The 19232-nt window shown below is 47.3% G+C and overlaps 2 protein-coding genes across 5 annotated transcripts in view; one reads left to right on the plus strand and one right to left on the minus strand.

The window, feature by feature from the left end:
* Nucleotides 1-2668, plus strand: part of GMPR (guanosine monophosphate reductase) — a 40037-nt gene extending 37369 nt beyond the window's left edge. For both annotated transcript variants that reach the window (XM_047795258.1, XM_047795257.1), the window contains exon 9: nt 2144-2668. In XM_047795258.1, the coding sequence (XP_047651214.1) occupies nt 2144-2324 (181 nt within the window). In that variant the 3' untranslated portion in view covers nt 2325-2668. The remainder of the gene's footprint in view (nt 1-2143) is intronic.
* A 10004-nt stretch (nt 2669-12672) lies between these two features.
* Nucleotides 12673-19232, minus strand: part of ATXN1 (ataxin 1) — a 418270-nt gene continuing 411710 nt past the window's right edge. For all 3 annotated transcript variants that reach the window (XM_047795260.1, XM_047795259.1, XM_047795261.1), the window contains one exon: nt 12673-13294. In XM_047795260.1, coding sequence (XP_047651216.1) covers nt 12764-13294 — 531 coding nt within the window. In that variant the 3' untranslated portion in view covers nt 12673-12763. The remainder of the gene's footprint in view (nt 13295-19232) is intronic.

The raw sequence follows: 19232 nt of genomic DNA on the forward strand, positions 1-19232 counted from the left end.
TCGAGGGGAGAGGGAGGGGTTCACTGCCTCAGTTTTCGACCTGGTCATCTGGCCGAGAAGCTTAATGTTTGACCAGCAGCACTTGTCACCACTCGAGAGCTCGGGCCCGTCTCCTGTGTGCTGGGCTGGGAGTAGAGCTGCTGCAATGCCACGACAGCCCGATGCTCTGCCTGTGGTACGTTTTCTGCCCTCGAGCTGGGGCATCTGTTTGGGGTTCTAAGAAAAGTAGGTAGAGAAGGCCGGCCAGGTTATGGCACAAACAGAAGCCAAAGAGCCAAGAGAAAAGTCATCTGTGATTTCCAGCAGCGTTTAGACAAAACAGAAAATAGAAGATTTTCGGAGTTCCTCTTGTGGCTCAGTGGGTCAGGAATCCAGCTAGTATCCATGAGGATGTGGGTGCCATCCCTAGCCTTGGCTCAGGGGGTTAGGGATCTGGCATTGCCACAAGCTGCGGTGTAGGTGGAGGGTGTTGCTTCGCTGTGGTGTAGGCTGGTGGCTATTCAACCCCTAGCCTGGGAACCTCTATATGCTGTGGGTGGGGCCCTAAGAAGACCGGGGGCGGGGTGGGGAAGACTTGAGAGAGTGTGAAGAGTCAGTTCCAGAAGCCGATGCAAATCTTAGACAAGGAAGGAAAGTGCCGAAGGAGTCAGAACCTTAGTCCAGAGGCCGCCTGAGCCTTGTCGGCTGCGTTTCTTTGTCTCCCCGTCTCTGCCTCACCACCGTGCTCACCTCCTGAGACTGGTTCTCTTGCTTTGACAGTCTATTTAATTACGGCAGAGTTATTTATGCTTTGCTAGTTCCTTCCCAGTCATTACCCACTTAGTTCTCATGCTATCCTTGAGCGACAGATCAAAGACCTTCGTTTTACAGATGAGAGGACTTGAGCGTCAAGGATAAATGACTTGCAAAAGGTGTCATCAGCACTTAGCAGAGCAGCGGGGCTGAGGAGCTGGCTAATGTCCAGGGAGCCCCGGCCAGGCCGTGGAAATCTCTCTCTTAAAAAAGATGAAACGGCCATCCTTTCAGGCCCATGTGCCTGTGTTGGTTTCTGGCCGCATGTACAGTTCTGTGAGTCATCCTGGCTGTGGCCAGTGACCGGCTTTGGGAGCTGGGTCCCGTACGTAGACCAGCCCCCAGGCCAGCCCAGGGTCTGGCTCGTGGTTTAGGTAGCCAGATTTCACCAGAGGGTAGTCTTGCATGTGTGGACTTCAATGCACAAGAGTTAATACCCTTTTGAGATGCTAGGTAATGAGTTGTTGCTAAACAGATGCTATTTTTTCGCTGAAGAGACCGGCTAAAGAAGGTTCCAGAATTGGGTTGGTAGAATTTCCAGATCACGTGGCCCTTCGATGAGGGCTGGAGATGGGCTCAGATTGAAGATTCCCTTTGAGTAATTGTCCCTCCGAAAGAAAGTCTGGGCCGTATCTCCATTTAGCCGTAAGGGGACCAGGCAGCCTTGCTTGGTGGCCTTGTGGGGAGTGAGACAAAACTCAGCCAGGACCTTTGGATGTAGCTGACTTGTTTGTGCCCTGTGCCAGACCTTCTGAAGTTCTCTGTGTCCCCCTGCAAACGTGAAAGATAGGACCCAAAGCCCTGAAGCCTCCAGCTGTGAAGGTCCTTAGTTCTGCTCTGGTTCCACCTCGTGGGGGCCTCATGCCTGCCAGGGATGGTGGCTCGTGTAGACGCAGGGACTGAGCGAGGGCCTGGAAAGACAGCCGTGCGCGTGGAGCCACTCCTCTTATGGGTGGAGGACTCTGTGTCCCCCAGCAGCCCTGATGTGGCCCCTTTCTCTGTCCCCTCCTCCTCCTTTGAATGTCCCCTTGGAGCCACTGATTGGAGAGCAGGCAGCGGGGGCGGGGGCCATCTGGGCTTGTCCTTTTGGTGACTGGGGAGGACAGGCAGGAGTGGTGGCGGCAGGGAGGGTCATTTGTGAGGGCGTCCCCCCATCCTGTAGGGATCTGGGGCTCTGGGTCAGACCTGGGGGTGGGGTCCACAGGGGGCAGGGGGCGGCGGGTGTTCAGCTGCCCGGGGCCTTGGTGCTGCTTCAAGGGCTCAGGCTGAGACCCCTTCTGGCTGGGATCTTGCGGGAGAAGCACCAGATGGAAAGAAAAAAAAAACCAAAAACCCCTCCCTTCTCTTCCAGAGCCTCCGAGGGCAAGACCGTGGAAGTACCTTACAAAGGGGACGTGGAGAACACGATTCTGGATATTCTCGGGGGACTGAGGTCTACCTGCACCTACGTAGGAGCCGCCAAACTCAAAGAGCTCAGCCGGAGGGCGACCTTCATCCGGGTGACGCAGCAGCACAACACCGTGTTCAGCTAACCTCGGGCACAAGGCGGCCTCGGGCGGGTGGGAGCGTCCCCGTCCACGCCTGCTTTCCCACCTCCCGCCTCCGGTGCCGGCAGAGGTTCCCGCTCATCCTCATGGCTGAAGGCCACCCCCTTCGCTCCTGTCACCTGGAGGCTGCGGGGCTCCCCTGGGTCCAGGGGCCCAGAAGCAGGGCCCTCACTGGATCCGTGGTCAGAGCTCAGCTGCCCGGGATCCCGAACCTCATTGTTAAAACTAACCCTTGGCACCGTTTTTTTTTCTTTCTTCCTTTTTCTTCTTTTTTTTTTTTTTTTTTTAAAGAAAACAGTTTCACTTGAATATAATGCTATTAAGACTTGCTCGTGTGCGGAGTTTGCATTTGCAGGAAGCAGGTTTTCAGGGGCGCTGGGGGTTTTCTGCCGCCTTCTCATCCTTGGCTCTTAGTGGTCAAGGTCCCCGGGGCGGGGTGCTGGATGGGCCAGGCCAGGCCACAGCCGCAGGAACCGGCCTTCTCTCCCTCTAGATGGTGGTTGCTGGAAACAAACGAAAGCAATGACCAGGCCATGACCTTGAAGTGTCGCTTTCCCTGAGGTAATGGCCCACGCCTTTCCCCCTTCCTTCCTGACACGTGCCTTTTGGGAACAGGTCCCCTGTCACGGCCTTTGGTGCTGCTTCAGGGAAGCGGTCTCTGTCTTGATTTTTCATTTAGTCTTGTTTTTTTTCCACTTCCTCCCTCTCCCTCCGCAGGCCCAGCCTGTCAGGCTGGCCTCTCTCTTAAAGAGGCACTCCGTTATTTTGAAGTTTGGTGGGATCTTTTCACGGAAAGCGTTATCCACCCAGACGATGGCAGGTAGAGTGGCACTAAAAAGCAGCCCAGATCCTGACCAGTGGCTTCCTGAAAGGCAGTGGTTTAGCATCTGCGATAGAACTGTTCCCTTGAAGGGCTGTGACTACACCCCACGAATGGCCACTGGGCACCACTGTATCACAGTCCATGCATTGACTGGTGACAGTGGTACTTTCTTGGAGAAAGGACCGGTGGCCTTGGCGGGAATCCCACGGCCGTCCATTGTGACACTTGTTTTAAACAGTGAACACAGAAGAATGGGTGACGACTGGCCACTTCTTTGGAAGCATTCCTTGAGGATGAGGATGGGTGGGCAGCCCGGTGTGTTTTATTTCCTTTTAAACGAGGCTAGAGCAGCAGACACAGGAGGCCATTTTCTTTGAAAAGACCCTCGATGGTGCTGCAGCAACAGCAAGGGGCCGCACGGTCTTTCTGAGCAAGGGCGGGATTACCTGCCTGATGTGTCCGCGGTGATGGACGCCCGACGCAGAATCCAACCCAATCCTCAGTCCAGGAACTCCCAGGTCCACGTTTGGTCTTAGAAGATGACCTTTAAGAGATCCAGCAACTTGAACTCCCTGGTAATGCTTTTCCCCCTCAATCCATTTAGGGTACTTCTTGTACATGGAGAAACACGAACAGCTACAGGGCTGAGATGAGGGTCTGAAGGATGTTGAACATCGAGTGAGATGTGGGGGTGCTGCTGGAGCCCCTGCACCCTTCCTGCTTGCTCATCGAGGTACGAGCGCCCCGCTCACCCTGAGGAAGGCGTGTTTCACACGTGAGCCCTTGAGTTTAAGAGATTCTTTGTTGCAAAGCAGGGGAGAGAAGGAAGGGAGATGCCTTACATCCCTTAAAAGGCATCCGTAGTAAGGACACTTTCCCAACAGCGTCCCTCTCTGTACTCCTGTCTCAGCTTGGGATCAGCAGTGTCCCTTTTGTGCCCAGGCTGTAGCACACCATGGCTTCTCTTGGGACAGTCCTCTCTGCAGTGATGAGCACCCACTTTTATCCATCTTGTGCAGAGATGTGGCAGACCCTCTGCTCTTTGCTTTCAAAAAGGCAGCGAGGCAGGTCCCTCGCTCGCCTGGATTTTAGGGAAGTAAAACATAAGTCATGGCAGAAACACGTCAGGGTCATTTTGAAGCAGGAGTTTGACCTTCCTTGGCGAGTTCATCCCTGCCTCCAATAGCAGTGGGCATGGGGGCACCCGTACTGGAGCCACTTCCTGTGCCAGGGTGGGCGGGGGGCAGAGCCCTTGACTAGATGCCACTCACCTTGGGCTGCTCCACCTGTGGGCTCCCGCTGTGCTTTACTGGTGTCAAGGTCGAGGTCCGGCTCATCACGGCATGCGAAGCAGAGGTTTTTCTGCAATCAGTTTGATGGGTTCAGGTAAGTATCACAGCTATGGGACCCCACATGTGCCAGGGCTGTTAGCATCTAATATTAAAACAACAGGGAAGGCACTGATTCCGACTGCTTTGCCAGACTTGCCCCTGTCCACCCAGCCTGCTCTGGAGGGTGAGGACTCGGTCAGCCTTTTTATCTGGGGCACCAGGCTTAGCTAATGGCTGCTCATTTACATGCTGGTGTTCTTTCACGCACTAGCATTCACAACGCATCAGGACCTCAGCTTTCTTTAAGTCCTAAAAGGAGAAGTCCCCAGACACCTAGCCAAGAAGAGAGTAACAGGAGAGGAGTTACACACCTGTCTCTGAGCTAAGTGACAGCTCCTCGTTGAATGCCCAGGTCTCTTCTGGCTCTGCAGAACCTTACGAATGGAAGAAGCTGACACCCACACATGCAGAGGTGGGCAGAGGGCTTCACCTGCTTGGGGCTAATTACTTCCTGGGGCACCTGCAAAGCCACATCTGAGACTGGGCACAGCACACACCTCTGAGTTTTTAACAGGCATGAACTACAGCAAACACGAACGAACTCTCCATCCTCCGACCCCTAACCAGGCTACAGCAAAATTATACAGCAGTGTAGCATTGATGCCACAAGAGTCCAGGAAGCTGCCAAATTCTGTTGAGAAGGAAAATGATCATGTAAAAACAGCAAGGTTCATCTAGGAGAATTACACGTGAACGGAACAAGCCAGGACACCAGATACTGAGACATGCCATGTATCAATCTCATCTCAGGCATAACCAAACCTCCCCACTCCTGAAAATGAGTGGGAAAGGCATTGCCTTAATGTCACCGGCCACCACCCTAAACCGGTGATCAGAGCAGATGAGGAGGCGGCAGCATTTCCTCAGCCTCGTCTCTCAACCAGGACCGGACACAAGGCAAGGGACACGTTTGCAATTGGCACTGTTATTTTATTAGTACGAGTATACTGAAACAATAAACTTGTACTGGTATACAGACAATTTATTTAAAACAATTTTGTTCAAATTTTGAATCAAACATTGTTTTATTATAATAATGAAATAATTTCTACCTAGAAAACCTGCAAGCACCATCAAAGAAAGGGACCATAAAATTCAATAAACAGACTCGAGTGTATCCTACAAATAGACACACCACGATTAGAAAATAGAATATGAATTCTTCCATTTTTTTAATATTTGTTTTAAAAAAGCTAGTGCAAGTACAATATTTTACACTGGAATTACAGAGAGTATGCACGCATATGGAAAAAAGGTTCTCCTGTCACAATAAAAGCTCTTAACTATGTACGCACTTAAAATTTTCTTTTCAATAAGGTGCAAAACATCATTCCTTCCCTAGTTCTCCTCTGTACTGGCCATGTCAGTCTGATCGTGCCCACAAAGCTCTGTGTGTCTCGTTTCCCTTGGCCGGTGGGAGGCATACAATTGGAAGTGTGGAGCGGCGGGGACCTCATGCTAAAAAAACACAACGATGAGCATCTCAGAGATGGCTCTGGGACCAGGACCCCAGTGGCTAGAAATGAGGACTCTTCTCTTCACCGAAGGCCACCACGCGTACTGGCAGGGCGCTACTGCACCCTTCGAGCTGACACTGGTCTGGGTTCACAGGGAGCAAGGAAGGCTGAGGAGGAAGAAACCGCCCCCCCATCCCAAGGCCACAAGGGCAGTATTCACAGAACCGAATGCACAGGCGATCACGTGTCATGTTCACCCACTAAGGAAGTCGCCCCGCTCCTGGACCACATCGTTTCATAAGAGTCGGTGGTTCGTGTAAGAACCAGCGGGACCTTCCCCGCCCAGCTCGGTAACCGCTCAGACTGGTCATTCCAGAGGACAGTATGGGATCTCGGCAAGGATTTTACTGTAAACAGCGCTTCCAAAGGGGGCCTTGAGACTGGCCACGGAAAAGGAGACCGGCTCATCGGCCATCCAGACAGCAAACGAACAAACTAAAGGGAAAGAAAACTTGGGTGACGTCTCCAATTATCTGCAGTGGAAGACTGGAGTCCTTTCAGAGAAGAAAAGTGGCGGAAATTCGGTATAGATACTACCTATTGGCCAAATGCACTTAATCTTAATACAGCTGAACCATGGGTATGCAAGTCATGAGGATGTGAAAAACCAAAGCCCCTGTTCCCTCCCGCCCTTGTACAGGTGAACGTCAGCTACCAGGAACATGGCATGTCATGGTCAAGGAGGGGCTGAGCTTCTGAATTTTAAGAACTGGAGGGGGATCTGCCTCAGTACCCCCTCAGCTGTCCAGTGTCTGCTGGTTGGCTTGACTTCTGGACAGACTATGACTCTTCTGAGAAGTTACTCCACATTTATTTTGGCCTCTTAATAGTAAGGAAAAAAAAAAAAAGCAACATCAAACCAAAATCAAACGAGGCATTTCCATTGAAATTCATGCTCTACCCCCCATTGAAATGAGGTATGGGGGGGAAAGAAGGCTGAAACGTGTGTGTGTGTGTGTGTGTGTGTGTGTATGTGTCCTCATCATGAGTCCCGTTTTCTTGGTAGCTAGGATCCCTTGTTTCAAACACTTCTTGTTCAGAATTATATTCTTTGGGTTTCTTGGAACAGGAAGTGCGAAAAATGTCAAACATCATCTCTGAAGAAAAAGGAGTTGCCATGGCTTAAGAGTTTAAACTAAGAAGGGAGCTCAGAGAAGTAACTTTTCAGCATAGGAATGAACAGTATTCTCAAATTGCAGAATACAGAGGTGCTCTTCCTCCGAAGAGGGTTCTATGTAACAAAAACAGGAAGCATAAGTATAGTTGAAGAGCCTCTTACGTACTAATTCTTCCAGGCCATAACCATACAAATCTGATCATTTAGACATGACACATTTCTATATACAAAAAACATGTAACTTTCAACCTTTATGCTTTTTTTTTTAATACAAACAAGGTATGAAACTCACTGTTTCAACAGATCCATATCTTTCAAACACTGAATGAATCGTTTCGACATTCATTTTTCTTTTGTGCAATTTTTTAAAACATTACCTGTACTCCTCAAAGTGAGTGCTTCAAAGTTTTTTTTTTTTCTTCAGCTTCTCAAATTAGGTGTACATTAAAAAAAGAAAAGAATTTCCCACAAGGTATAGTGCTACAAGAAAAGATCCTATCAGTAAGGTTATATATTTGAAGCGAGGTCATCTACGTCAAAGAAATCTCAGCTCCAGAGTAGAGGTGTGCAAAGAGTTTGGAGTTTCCCTATCAACAGAAACACAACACTGTCCGTGGAAAAAAGAGAGGAAACCAACCCAACACAATGGCATATGCATGTGCTTTATGAAAAAAAAAAAAGTATATTCTCCATATAGTTATTACTGGATGTATTCATAAATTCTCCGTTTCAGAAATTCTGAGTTGCAAACAAAGCCCTCCACGTTGCTTTAAAAACCAACACACACAATCCCCTTTGCTTTCATATCATCACCAAAGAAGCTGGATTGGGCCATGGAGACGACTGGCCCTTTTTTTTTCACCTGGGATTGTCACGGGTGACTAGGAGATAGGAAGTGCAAAGGGCTGGAGGAGAAAACAGACCTGGGTTTGTTGAGCTGCTTGTAGTTCATGAAACAGTAGTCATGACAACGACACAGCTCCAAAAGCCTGGCCTTCAGTCCCCAGAGCTCTGCTTTTTCACCCAGATCTGAAATAGCATGGCATTAGTGTCTTCAAAAGCATCTGAGATTTTTTTTCTCTATGAAAGAAATAGGTTTCCTTAGTAGTCACAGATGTTAAAGGGTATTGTCAACTGTTGTCTTCAAAAAAAAAAAAAAAAATTCCAGAGCTACACCACAACAAAAATAAATTTTGGCAACGTATTTCAGTAAAGATCAAACTATGTGCAAAGAGTGGATTTTATGATTACTAGGAGCTACTGTTCATCTGGAACATGCAGCATTATATTGCAATCTATGCAGTATCTAAGGAGGAATCCACAAGATGCAGGAAATCCAAACATTCCTTGACGTTGTACAACCCTACTCCAGAACAGCCAAAGTGCTGCTTCTGGACACACCAGTGTACCACACACACGCCAGCCCCGTCCCTGAGTTAGAAGTGTGAAAGGTTCTGCAGAGTTCCTTAGAGGGGAGAAGGAGGGGTGCTGCCACTTCCCGGTGGGAGAGAAAACCCAGCACACTCACCTAACAGAAAACACAGAGGGTCACGGTCCAGAGTCAGAAACGGGATGGAGGACAGCAACGAAGGAAAAAAAGAACCGAATGAAACAAATCATCCCAAACCACACTGGGGGAGTCGGAGAAAACAAAAAGCTAACCGACATAGAAAATGATCCTGAACGGTCCAAATGAAAACGCAATTTTGGATTTCCACTTGAAAAGATTTGAGGTAAATGGCATCCATCTCCCTCTCTCGCCGCCCTCCCCCCCGCCCCCAGCCCCCAAGGTGGCCCCGACAAACTGAAATAATTCTTAAAACATTCTAAGGAACAGTCATTTGATAGATGTAGAAATCCCTAAAAAGAGAGGTTCTTGTTTGTTGGTTAATTATTATTATTTTTTTTTCTTTTCGCCCTGACTAATTTCTTGGTGATTGTGTTCCACTGTAAACGCAAAAGGCCTGCTGTTATTAGTCGAAAAAGGGAAACCAGGAAAGAGAGAGAGAACAAAAGACGGGTTCGGTAAATATTGCAGAGTGGACACAGTACGGAGGCACACAGCTGATCCTCGCAGGCTGCACGGCACCGAAGAATTTCTACGCCTGCCCTGTCAGGTCTGCTACGCAGGGGTGGTGACAAAGGCTGCTCTGGGAGCCTCGGGGCTCGCCAACGTCTGCAAACAAGAGGAGGGCCCCCGTCCTCGGGATGGTCTTCCTATTTGAAGAGAAAGCTGCCACAGAGGAGCGGTGACCAGGGTTCGCAGGGGGCCCCCTCCACAGCTGCTGGCCGGCTGCCCGGAGCGTGCACAGCAGGCCACGCTTCCTGCCTGCGCGCGGAGGTCCGGCTCCAAGTCCCAAGGACACAGGGAGGAGGAGGGGGCTGCCCGCTCTCGGAAGAGACCGTGGACCGTGGGTGGATCCTGGCTCTATGGCTCCAGAGTGCGTCTTAGAAATGCCTCTGCCTCCTCCCTCCACGTCCACCATTCCTCGTGCTGGTGGGGGGAGTGCCGTTCTCCCCCTCCATCTCCTTTGCTTGCTCTTTCTGCAACACGGCCAGACACACGGGGCTCCACAGAGCACCCCGCTCCGGGCCTCAGCATCCGCGGCAGGGGGAACGCGCAGCAGGAGGCAGTCCCCTTCTTGGCTCCTTCCTTCCAGCCCTTCTCTGGCCAGGACAGGAAAGATGGACCGAATAAGGAAAAACCCCAAAGGGTCTGAGCTTTCTCTAGAGCACACGGATTAGACGCTATTGGCACAGAAAGTATTGCACATGCTAAGGAAGCAAGAACGTGAAATGGGACAAAAGTTTAGAAAGAACCAATTATTTGATAATTCCTATACCTGAAATAGAAGCACAAACATGATGATGATGTTTCTATTGCTCCGAACCATGTACATGTTTCCCATTTTAGTGTTGGAGGTGTGGATCCAGTTAGTTCCATACTCGAAAGAAGCCAAAAGGTGGTGGGTGTTTCTCCGAGGCCACGTGAGTTGCTGGAATTAGTGGTACAGCTGAGGACAAAGTCTATATGGCAGCCCCGTATTCCTCTTACCATCAGAACAAAAAGAGAAACAAAACCTAAGAATTGCAAGTGCCCTGAGCAGAATATATGGAATATTAAGCAAGTTCTCTAAACAGAAACATTAAAAAAAAAAAAATACAGCACTAAGTAAGCAGTGTGACTGCAAGAATGGACTCACCCAGCTCTCTGCTAGCATGCTGAGAAGGTAATAAAAATCAAACAAAGTCCAGGACTGGTTCTAGCTATTCTAAATCTATGCAAATGTTTTTGGTACACCCCAGAAAATGGTTTACAAAAATCATTAGTTCTGCTGAGAGCTAGATGTGAAGGAATACTAGAGAGCCAAAAAATGGGTTGACATTAGAATTTTTTTTTTTTAATTTGGAAAATGGAAAAAAGTACGATTTTCGATGGTAAAAGAAAGATTAAGTATTTGTTCAGATTCATTGCAGTCATTCCAAGTAAGAATATTTGAAATTTTCTCCCTCCTTATAATAAAAAACTTTTTTTAAAAAGCACTTTAAGATACACACTCAAAACCCACAAACAATATTTCAGGTCTCTGGGAACAAAAGGTTTCAACTGTGAAATATACTTTCTGGGTTTGTACCAAACATTATATCTTGATTTGATTTCTGTTGGGAAAAAAATGTCATTCTGAAAATAACATTCATAACAACGACCATAACGTAATTGGTTTTTTTTAAAAAAAAAAACAAAACAAAACTTGCTCACATATATAAATGTCTTTATGGAAAACTCTCTCAATGAATCTGAAGAAAATTCTCAGAGTTGTCCTGCTAAGACCTGGTTTTATGTGACAGATGCGGTAGAAAGACCAAAATGGATTTTTGAAAGGAACATAATGTTATAAAATGGCCTAGAGTTTAGGCAGGTTAGAAAGTAATTTTGCTACATTTATTTATGCTCGTTCAGTCCCCCAAACCTTTCCCACAATGTTATTGGATAAAAACTGCAGGAATATCACACAAATTATAAACTCAAGATGTGCAAATCGCAAGGTTCTTTAAAAGTTCATCTTAAAAAGAAAAACACTGGACAAAAGTGAGTATTCTTTTTTCCATCCCTTTCCTCTCAGTTCCTCTGCCAGCTCTGCATATGCTTTTAATTCTTTCTCAAACATCAAAGTGAAGAGTGCCTCCTAGCAGGCTGTACTTGTGGTCATTCATTGTCACATACTAGTTCATAATTCACATTCATCCCTTTAAACCACATTGAAACTTTCAAATCTTGCTCCGTGAGAAACTCTGCAGAGCTGAAATGTAGTTACAGTGTTGGAAAAAAAAAAAAAAAAGAAAGTAACTGAAGTTTTTTTTCTGTTTTTCTTCCCAAAGAGTTTAAAGTGAGATACAGTACTTGTTGAATGATAGACCAAGATGCTTGGTAATAAAGTGTGAACAGCATTTTAAGTGCTTAGAGATAGTAATATATATATATGCTCATCTTCAAAATCTAATTCCTCATGTCACACTGGAATCTGAAAAAAGTGGCACCCGAGTTGTCCATAGTCATGAACTATAAACAGTACTAGAGTTAAAAGACAAAAGATTTGCAAACCGGACACGAAGAGCTTCCTGGGCTCTCTTGAACGGCAGTTTGCGTCTACCTCTTGGGAGGGAAGTCATTGCAATTTAACCTGATTGGTTTTCCTAACACTGCACAGAGACCAGAGCGGGTGTTCACTCTCCCCCACCCCCGCTGCCCACCCCCCCCACCCCCCCAGTGGGGATCGATGCCAGCGGGGGCTGCCCTGCCCGCCACGACGCCCCGGAAATATCACTGCACTCGTAAAGCAGAAACGAAATCCCACGGGTGGCAGTTGCTCTTTAAAAAAATATCAGTGCAGTCAGGCCCCATAGGGGGAAATATATATCTCTAGGATTAAAAGTTGCTTTTATTGTAAAATATGTTGGAGGAAAAAAAAAACAAAAACAAAAAAACGTTCTTTTACACGGTTAGCTTTCCGTCTGCTGTCTGATGCCTCTCTGGGATGCCCCGAAGCTGGGGTCCTGATGTGGATTTTGCACGTGAGAACCTCCTGAGGACATTCCCCGGGACCTCCAGTCCCGTCTGAGAGCAAAGAGGGAGGCAGAGGGCGGCAGAGAGAAAAGAGCCCCGCGCTCGGCCCGGTGGCACCCCAGCACCCCCACAAGCACGCGCCCCCACCCCGCCGCAGCTCCCTTCCTGCAGACCGTCGTCCTGAAACTGGTGGAAGTCAGCGCCCCTCGGGTGCATCTGTGCCTCTAGAAAAGGCAGGTGCCGTGGGACCACCTTCATTTCCACCAGGATGTGTGCCCGGGGCCTGGGCTGCACCTGCCCTGGCCCCCAGCTGCCCACCCACCAAGAGACACGCGTGGGAAAAGCATATGCACCGTCTCCTGCCCAACACCAGCTGTAACTCTAATGACAAGGTTATAACAGAAACCTAAAGGAAGAGGATAACATGTAAATACTGTGTTATTAAGCCTACAGTACAGTAATCTGGATACAAATGATAAAGGAGGGCCGATTTCCTTTCCCCACGCGGCCTCTACTTGCCTACATTAGAGCGGCCTTCGATGCAAATCTTAACCTCCTGAGAAATGAGAGAAGGCTTAGGAAGAGTCAAAGGTGGCTCGTCTTCCGACTTCTCCAGTTTGCGGGACTCCGGCGCTGACCACCTCCTCTTCCTCGTGGCCGCGGGCTTGCTGGGTTCGATTTTGGTGAGCAAGGGGGCGGCAGGCAATCCTATCTTTTCTGGAAACTTCAGTTCACCGTTCTCGGAGAGCATCTGGGCGCCTCCCTGATTGATCCCGTTCTCCTGCTCGGCATACCTGTGTCTACTGCCCGCGAGGCTGTCGGTCTTTGAGTGTTTCAGCAGGACGCTGGCAGGATCCACGGGCTGGCCCTTTTTAACAGAGCCGTTCTTCAGGTTTTTGAGGGTGAGTGAGATACAGACATCCCCAACGGAGAGTTTGGAACACGGCAAATCAAAGAGCTGGCTGGTTCTCTCTGGGCAACAGGATGACCAGCCCTGTCCAAACACAAAAAAAGGATACTCTACCAAAACTTCCACGCTGACCTGTGGAAACAGGGAGAGACAGGGAACAGGGTGGGGAAAGGGGGGAAAAACATGAAGACATTTCATTCCTGTTTGATTTGATATACACCTGTTCACAAACATACACACGCACAGAAGGCGAGTGGAAAAAAAATAAGACAGTTGCACAAACCTCTTCCACCAACACGTGCCAACAGGGCGCTTCATTTTCTGCCGGATCTGGACTTACCCAATACAGATGTTGGGGAGAAGCCAGTAACAGTTGTTCAGTATTCAAAATACTGTTTTACTGTGTATTAGCGCTATAGCTGGTCTCTGTCAAAACAAAGTTCACACCCCCCCCCCAGGAAGACGGAAGAGCTACTTAGGGTTCAGTGCTGGGCTCAGCCCTGCACATGAGGTCCCTTTGAAGGTCTGGTCTCATGCTCTACGAACCCACGGCAGAGATGCTATTCTCATGGATGACAGGGCTAAATAAGGATCAGAGTTAGACTGTTTTTAAGCTCCGTGAGCTACACACTTAGGTGTTTAGCACTTGTGGCCCCGGCCCCTAAGAGTACCTAGCACATGGTACATGGTTGAAACATAATATTTATTGGGTAAATAAATATGTACTTTAGGAATTTAGGGGGAGAAGAATCTGTGACGGCCGGAGAAAGCAGGGAGGGCTCCTAGGACCCAAAGGATGGGCAGGATTTGGGGGGAAGACACGGCTGGGTAGACGGTGAAATGAATACAGACAGCTCAAGCGCTCAGCCCAGCTACACACTCAAGCCCCAGGTACTCAAATCCATCTCTTTTCTGTTTGAAAAACAACTACCGGAAGCCAGGGAAGCCGGGTATCCTTTTAATAGCTGCTATTTTCTCTGTGCTACCATGTGCCGCGCGCTGTGATAAAGAACGCGCTGCAAACAGCGGTCCTGGTCACAAAGGAGTTCATAATCAAATGGGCAAAAAAGGCACAGGAACAATAACCTCCGGAGGATGTGGCAAGTGTGGTCACAGGGCGGGGTGGTCACGCTTGGCGCAGGATTAAGTTGTTGGAGGGCAGAGGAAAGGCATGGAAGAGGCGGGTAAGGAAGGCATCCTTGAAGAGGGCACACTGTGCTGAGTTTTAAAAAATAATGGGACTGGAAGAGAGGAATGGGTACAAGGAAAAGGTGTCCCTGGAAGCAGGGCTGTGTGAACAAAGGCAGGGAGGTGTGTGTGCGGGATTTGCGAACGGTGTGATGGAAGTCTTACCACTGTCATTCCATCAGGGTGAAATGCATTTCAAGTTTGAACAGTTTCATTTTCATGGAAATTTATTATGTTCCACTTTATGCTATGTATTAAAAAAGAGAGCAAACCATGAAGTAATTTTAAACAGTCACGTTTTCAATGGTTTTTTTTTTTTTTTAGGTGCAGCAGGCTAGGTAATTTGTACCAACCTTCCTGCTGAGGACAACTAAACACTCTGAACAAAAAACCAAGCAAACTCTGGACCAAATGTAAAAGAACTATTTTTTTTTTTTCTGATGGCAGCAGCCAGAAAATAAGACAGTAAAAAAAATCACTGGCTTTTAATCAGGAAAGGGTGATGGCCAGAGATTTGAATGGTGGTGGTGCTATTTCCCCCCAAGGGTATTAGTAGATTCCAAAGTGGGGAAGTTATGAAACTGAGTGGGCTTTAAGTAATCTCAAGAGCATGGGGGTTACATTTCAGGGAATGGAGTTCAGCAAGACATGAGGGTGTTCTCCAGTGAAGTGGGCACTTCGAGGCTGGGACCCCCCCACCCCAAAAGCACTGAAATCTAAAGTAAGGTGAAACAGAAGCAGACAGGCCCTCTCAATGTCTGAAGCTCAGATTTTAATCCTCTTCGTCCTTAAAATTGGATTAAAGTCTTGAATTGTTTCCACAGTTCAAGAAATTTTCCAAATAAAAGATGTTCCATTTTTAATTGGGAGAAGGTTCCCGAGCAGCTGAGCTGAATAAAAAACCAGTAGAAAGAACAGGTAATATAGACAGACCCCCAGTGGCTTCTGATATGGAGTCATCAGATACAGACTTTAAAATGACTATGTTTATAATATTTCAGATTAAAGACAAATGAGGATTTTGATAGAGAACTAGAATCTATTTTCAAAAGATCCATGGAAATTCTAGATGAAAAAAAAAATACTAAAATCAAGAATGCAATGGCTTTTCCTACAGAATAAGCACAGTTAAAGAGAGCATTAGTGGGAGTTCTCATTGTGGCACAGCAGAAACGAACACGATTAGGAACCAAGAGGTTGCAGGTTTGATCTCTGGCCTTGCTCAGTGGGTTAAAGATCCAGTGTTGCCATGAGCTGTGGTATAAGTCGCAGATGTGGCTTGGATCCTGCGTCACTGTGGCTGTGGCGTAGGCCGGCAGCTACACCTCTGATTGGACCCCTAGCATGGGAACCTCCACATGCTGTGGGTGTGGCCCTAAAAAAATGAGAGAGAGATTGAATTGCTTTTTTTTTTTGTCTTTTGTATTTCTGTCTGTCTATCTATCTATCTATAGAGAGAGTCTTTTTAGGGCTGCACATGTGGCATATGCAGGTTCCCAGGCTTGGGGTCCATTTGGAGTTGCAGCTGCCGGCCTACACCACAGCCACAGCCACAGCCACGTGGGATCCAAGCGGCATCTGTGACCTACACCACAGCTCATGGCAACACCAGATCCTGAACCCACTGAGCGAGACCAGGGATCAAAACTGAGTCCTCACTGATACTCGTCAGGTTTGCTACTGCTGAGCCACGATGGGAACTCCTAGAATATCTTTAAAGTACCGAAGAAGAAGAAAGAACTGCCGACCAAAAATTCTACATTGAACAAAAAGATCCTTCAAGAATGAAGACAGAGACATTTTTCAGACAAGCAGTAGTTAAGACAATTCACCATGAACAGATGTGCCCTAAAGAAAATACCAAAGAGTCTTCAGGTAGAGGAAAAACGACTACAGATGGAAGTTTGCAGATGCAGGGAGGAGCAAAGAACAATGAAAATGGTAGGTAAGTGAGTAAATTAAAATAATATCGTGGTCCCTCAGGATCCACAGGAAACTGGCTCTAGGACTCTTCATGGATGCCAACATCTGAGGATGCTCAAGTCCCTGTATAAAACCGCCTAGTATCTGCTGATAACTTGCACACATCCTCCTGTATCCATCAGATCATCTCTACTCTACTTACACTACAATGCAAACGGTTGCCTGGTGTGGGGGAAATTCAAGTTGTGCTTTTTGAAACTTTCCCGAATTTTTCTCCCATAAATATTTTCAGTCTGTGCTTGGATGAGTCCACAGATGCAGAAGCCTTGGACATGGAAGGGCAACTGTTATTGATTAAATACAATATAACACCTACACTGTTCTGTTGAATTTATACACAGGTACAGAAATACCTAAGTAATTAAAACATCCCACTTTAAAAGTAGTAAATTTCCATGTAATTTCCATGGATTATGGCTTTCCTATTTATCTTACTTTGCCTTTTTTGAGAACAATGATCGAGCTAGTTCTAGACACGCTTCCTGAATGATACACTTTATTTGCTCTAACGGAGGCATAAATGTTTTTAGAACTAAATGAATTTATAAGGAAGCCTATTACTGTAGTGTGTGTGTGTTTGTGTGTGTGTGGACACGAGCTCATATAAATGTATTATCTGGGGAAATTTTCATTTTTCTGGGCTATTTTAATGATGTAAAGAGAACTCAAAATTTTTGAGTGTCTACTATCTGTCAAACCTTCAGGAACACACTTACAAAAAGTATTTTGTTTAATGCTCATAATATACTAGTGAAAAGTCCTGTTGTTCCCATTTTACAAATAAGGAACTATAGTTTCAGAGAGGTTAAATCACTTGACTAATGTCATGGCTATAAACTGATGCAGCTGGGATGGAACCCCAGTCTTTTTGGCTCCCAAACCCATTGTCTTTTTCCTATGTTGCAGTTCTCTGCGCCTGGGAACAAAGGCATTATAATACCACCAGAAGAGATGAACTTAATGTTCCCACTACCCCACCGGTGATGGATGTTACATGAAATAAATTGGATCCAGTGACCTGAGGTCGTGGATTTTTTTCATGATGCAGAAAACAGTGAACGAGCATCAGCCTTACATCTTGACCATATAAGTCTAGCCTCTATACATGGGAGGATGGACCTGGAGCTGGCTCCATAAATCCTGTCATGAACCGCTTATTTATTTATTTATTTATTTATTTTTCGCTTTTTAGGGCCGCACCTGCAGCATATGGAAGTTCCCAGGCTAGGGGTCTAATCGGAGCTGCAGCTGCTGACCCACGCCGCAGCCGCAGCCGCAGCCACGCCTGATCCGAGCCTCGTCTGTGACCTACACCACAGCTCACAGCAATGCCAGATCCTGGGACCCACTGAGCAAGGCCAGGGATTGAACCTGCATCCTCATGGATACCAGTGGGATTTGTTTCCACTGCGCCACAACGGGAACTCCCTGTCGCGCACCTCTTAGAGCCATTAACATCCTATGCTGAGCAGAAAGAACAAGTCCTACTCAACTGGGGACTGCTCAGCGTCTTTGTCTAGATGATCCCCTACTCTTGGGAAGAATCTTGCAAACAGACAGCCCAACACCTACGAACAGACAGGTTCTTGCTTGTGTGAGCCATATTATACACACTTCTCAGAGCAGCCAATATTCACGTTCTGCAAGTAACTATTACTGCACAAAAGCTACCTGAAGATTTTTGCATGGTGCCAAGCATCTGGTGACTCATCAGGAAGAAAGGTCTTCAAGGCCTTGATGATTCCGTGAGCTATGATGTAGATGCAGACGTTTCTTGCTGTGGATACCATAACCTTTGGGGGCATTTTAAAAGTCCTTCCTGACTCCCTCATCTCAAAACTCCAAAGGCAGGTCTTCGAATTCAAGGCTGTGAGGTGGGTGATACCTCGAACAGCCTAGCTAAAAATTCATGAACATAAAATAACAGGGGAGAGTGAAGAATATTTGAGAAAATACTCTTCACTGAAAAAGAGCTGATGATCATGGGATTTATTTTAACCTGAATTCCTAAGAAAATCTCCACCACTTCAAAGGCTCGCCTGTGGTTCCTTTCTCCTATGTTCCGGCTTTGTCCTTTCCCAAAAGAGCTCTGCCATCCTGAGAAAAGATGCCACACCCTCAGCCAGGAGGCCAACACCTATGAGGAGGAAAAGGGAGTTCCTTCTGTGGGGCAGTGGGTTAAGAATCCAACTGCAGTGGCTTGGGTCACTGCAGGGGCACGGGAGTTCAACCCCTGGCCTGGGGCAGTGGGTTAAGGGTCTGGCCTGGGTCGCATGCAGCTGTGGTACAGGTCGCAGCTGTGGCTCAGGTTTAGTCCCTGGCTTGGGAACTTCCATGTGCCACAGGCGTGGCCATAAAAAAAGAAAAAAAAATTAGGAGCAAAAGATTCAGATAATCTCATTACTATAAGCAGTGGGTGGGGAGTTCAGATCACGTTATTTTTCTAATTATTCCTCTTCAAGAATATTTACCTCCTTCTCAATTACGTAGCCTCAATTACCTAGATAATACACTTTTTTTTGGGGGGGGGGAGGATCTGCATATATGTGAACTAAAATAAGTTATTTTCCTTTCTTTGGTGAAAGTTTTTTTTTTTCCTTTTCTTTTCTTTTCACCATTTCTTGGGCTGCTCCCGCAGCATATGGAGGTTCCCAAGCTAGGGGTCGAATCAGAGCTGTGGCTGATGGCCTACACCACAGCCATAGCAACGCCAGATCCGAGCAGCATTTGCAACCTACACCACAGCTAATGGCAACGCCAGATCCTTAACCCACTGAGCAAGGCCAGGGATCGAACCTGCAACCTCATGGTTCCTAGTCAGATTCGTTAACCACTGCGCCACGACGGGAACTCCTCTCTTGGGTGAAAGTTAAACTCTTGTTGCACGTATCTCAAGTCA

Source organism: Phacochoerus africanus, chromosome 9 (assembly GCF_016906955.1).
Source record: "Phacochoerus africanus isolate WHEZ1 chromosome 9, ROS_Pafr_v1, whole genome shotgun sequence".
NCBI classification, from domain to species: domain Eukaryota; kingdom Metazoa; phylum Chordata; class Mammalia; order Artiodactyla; family Suidae; genus Phacochoerus; species Phacochoerus africanus.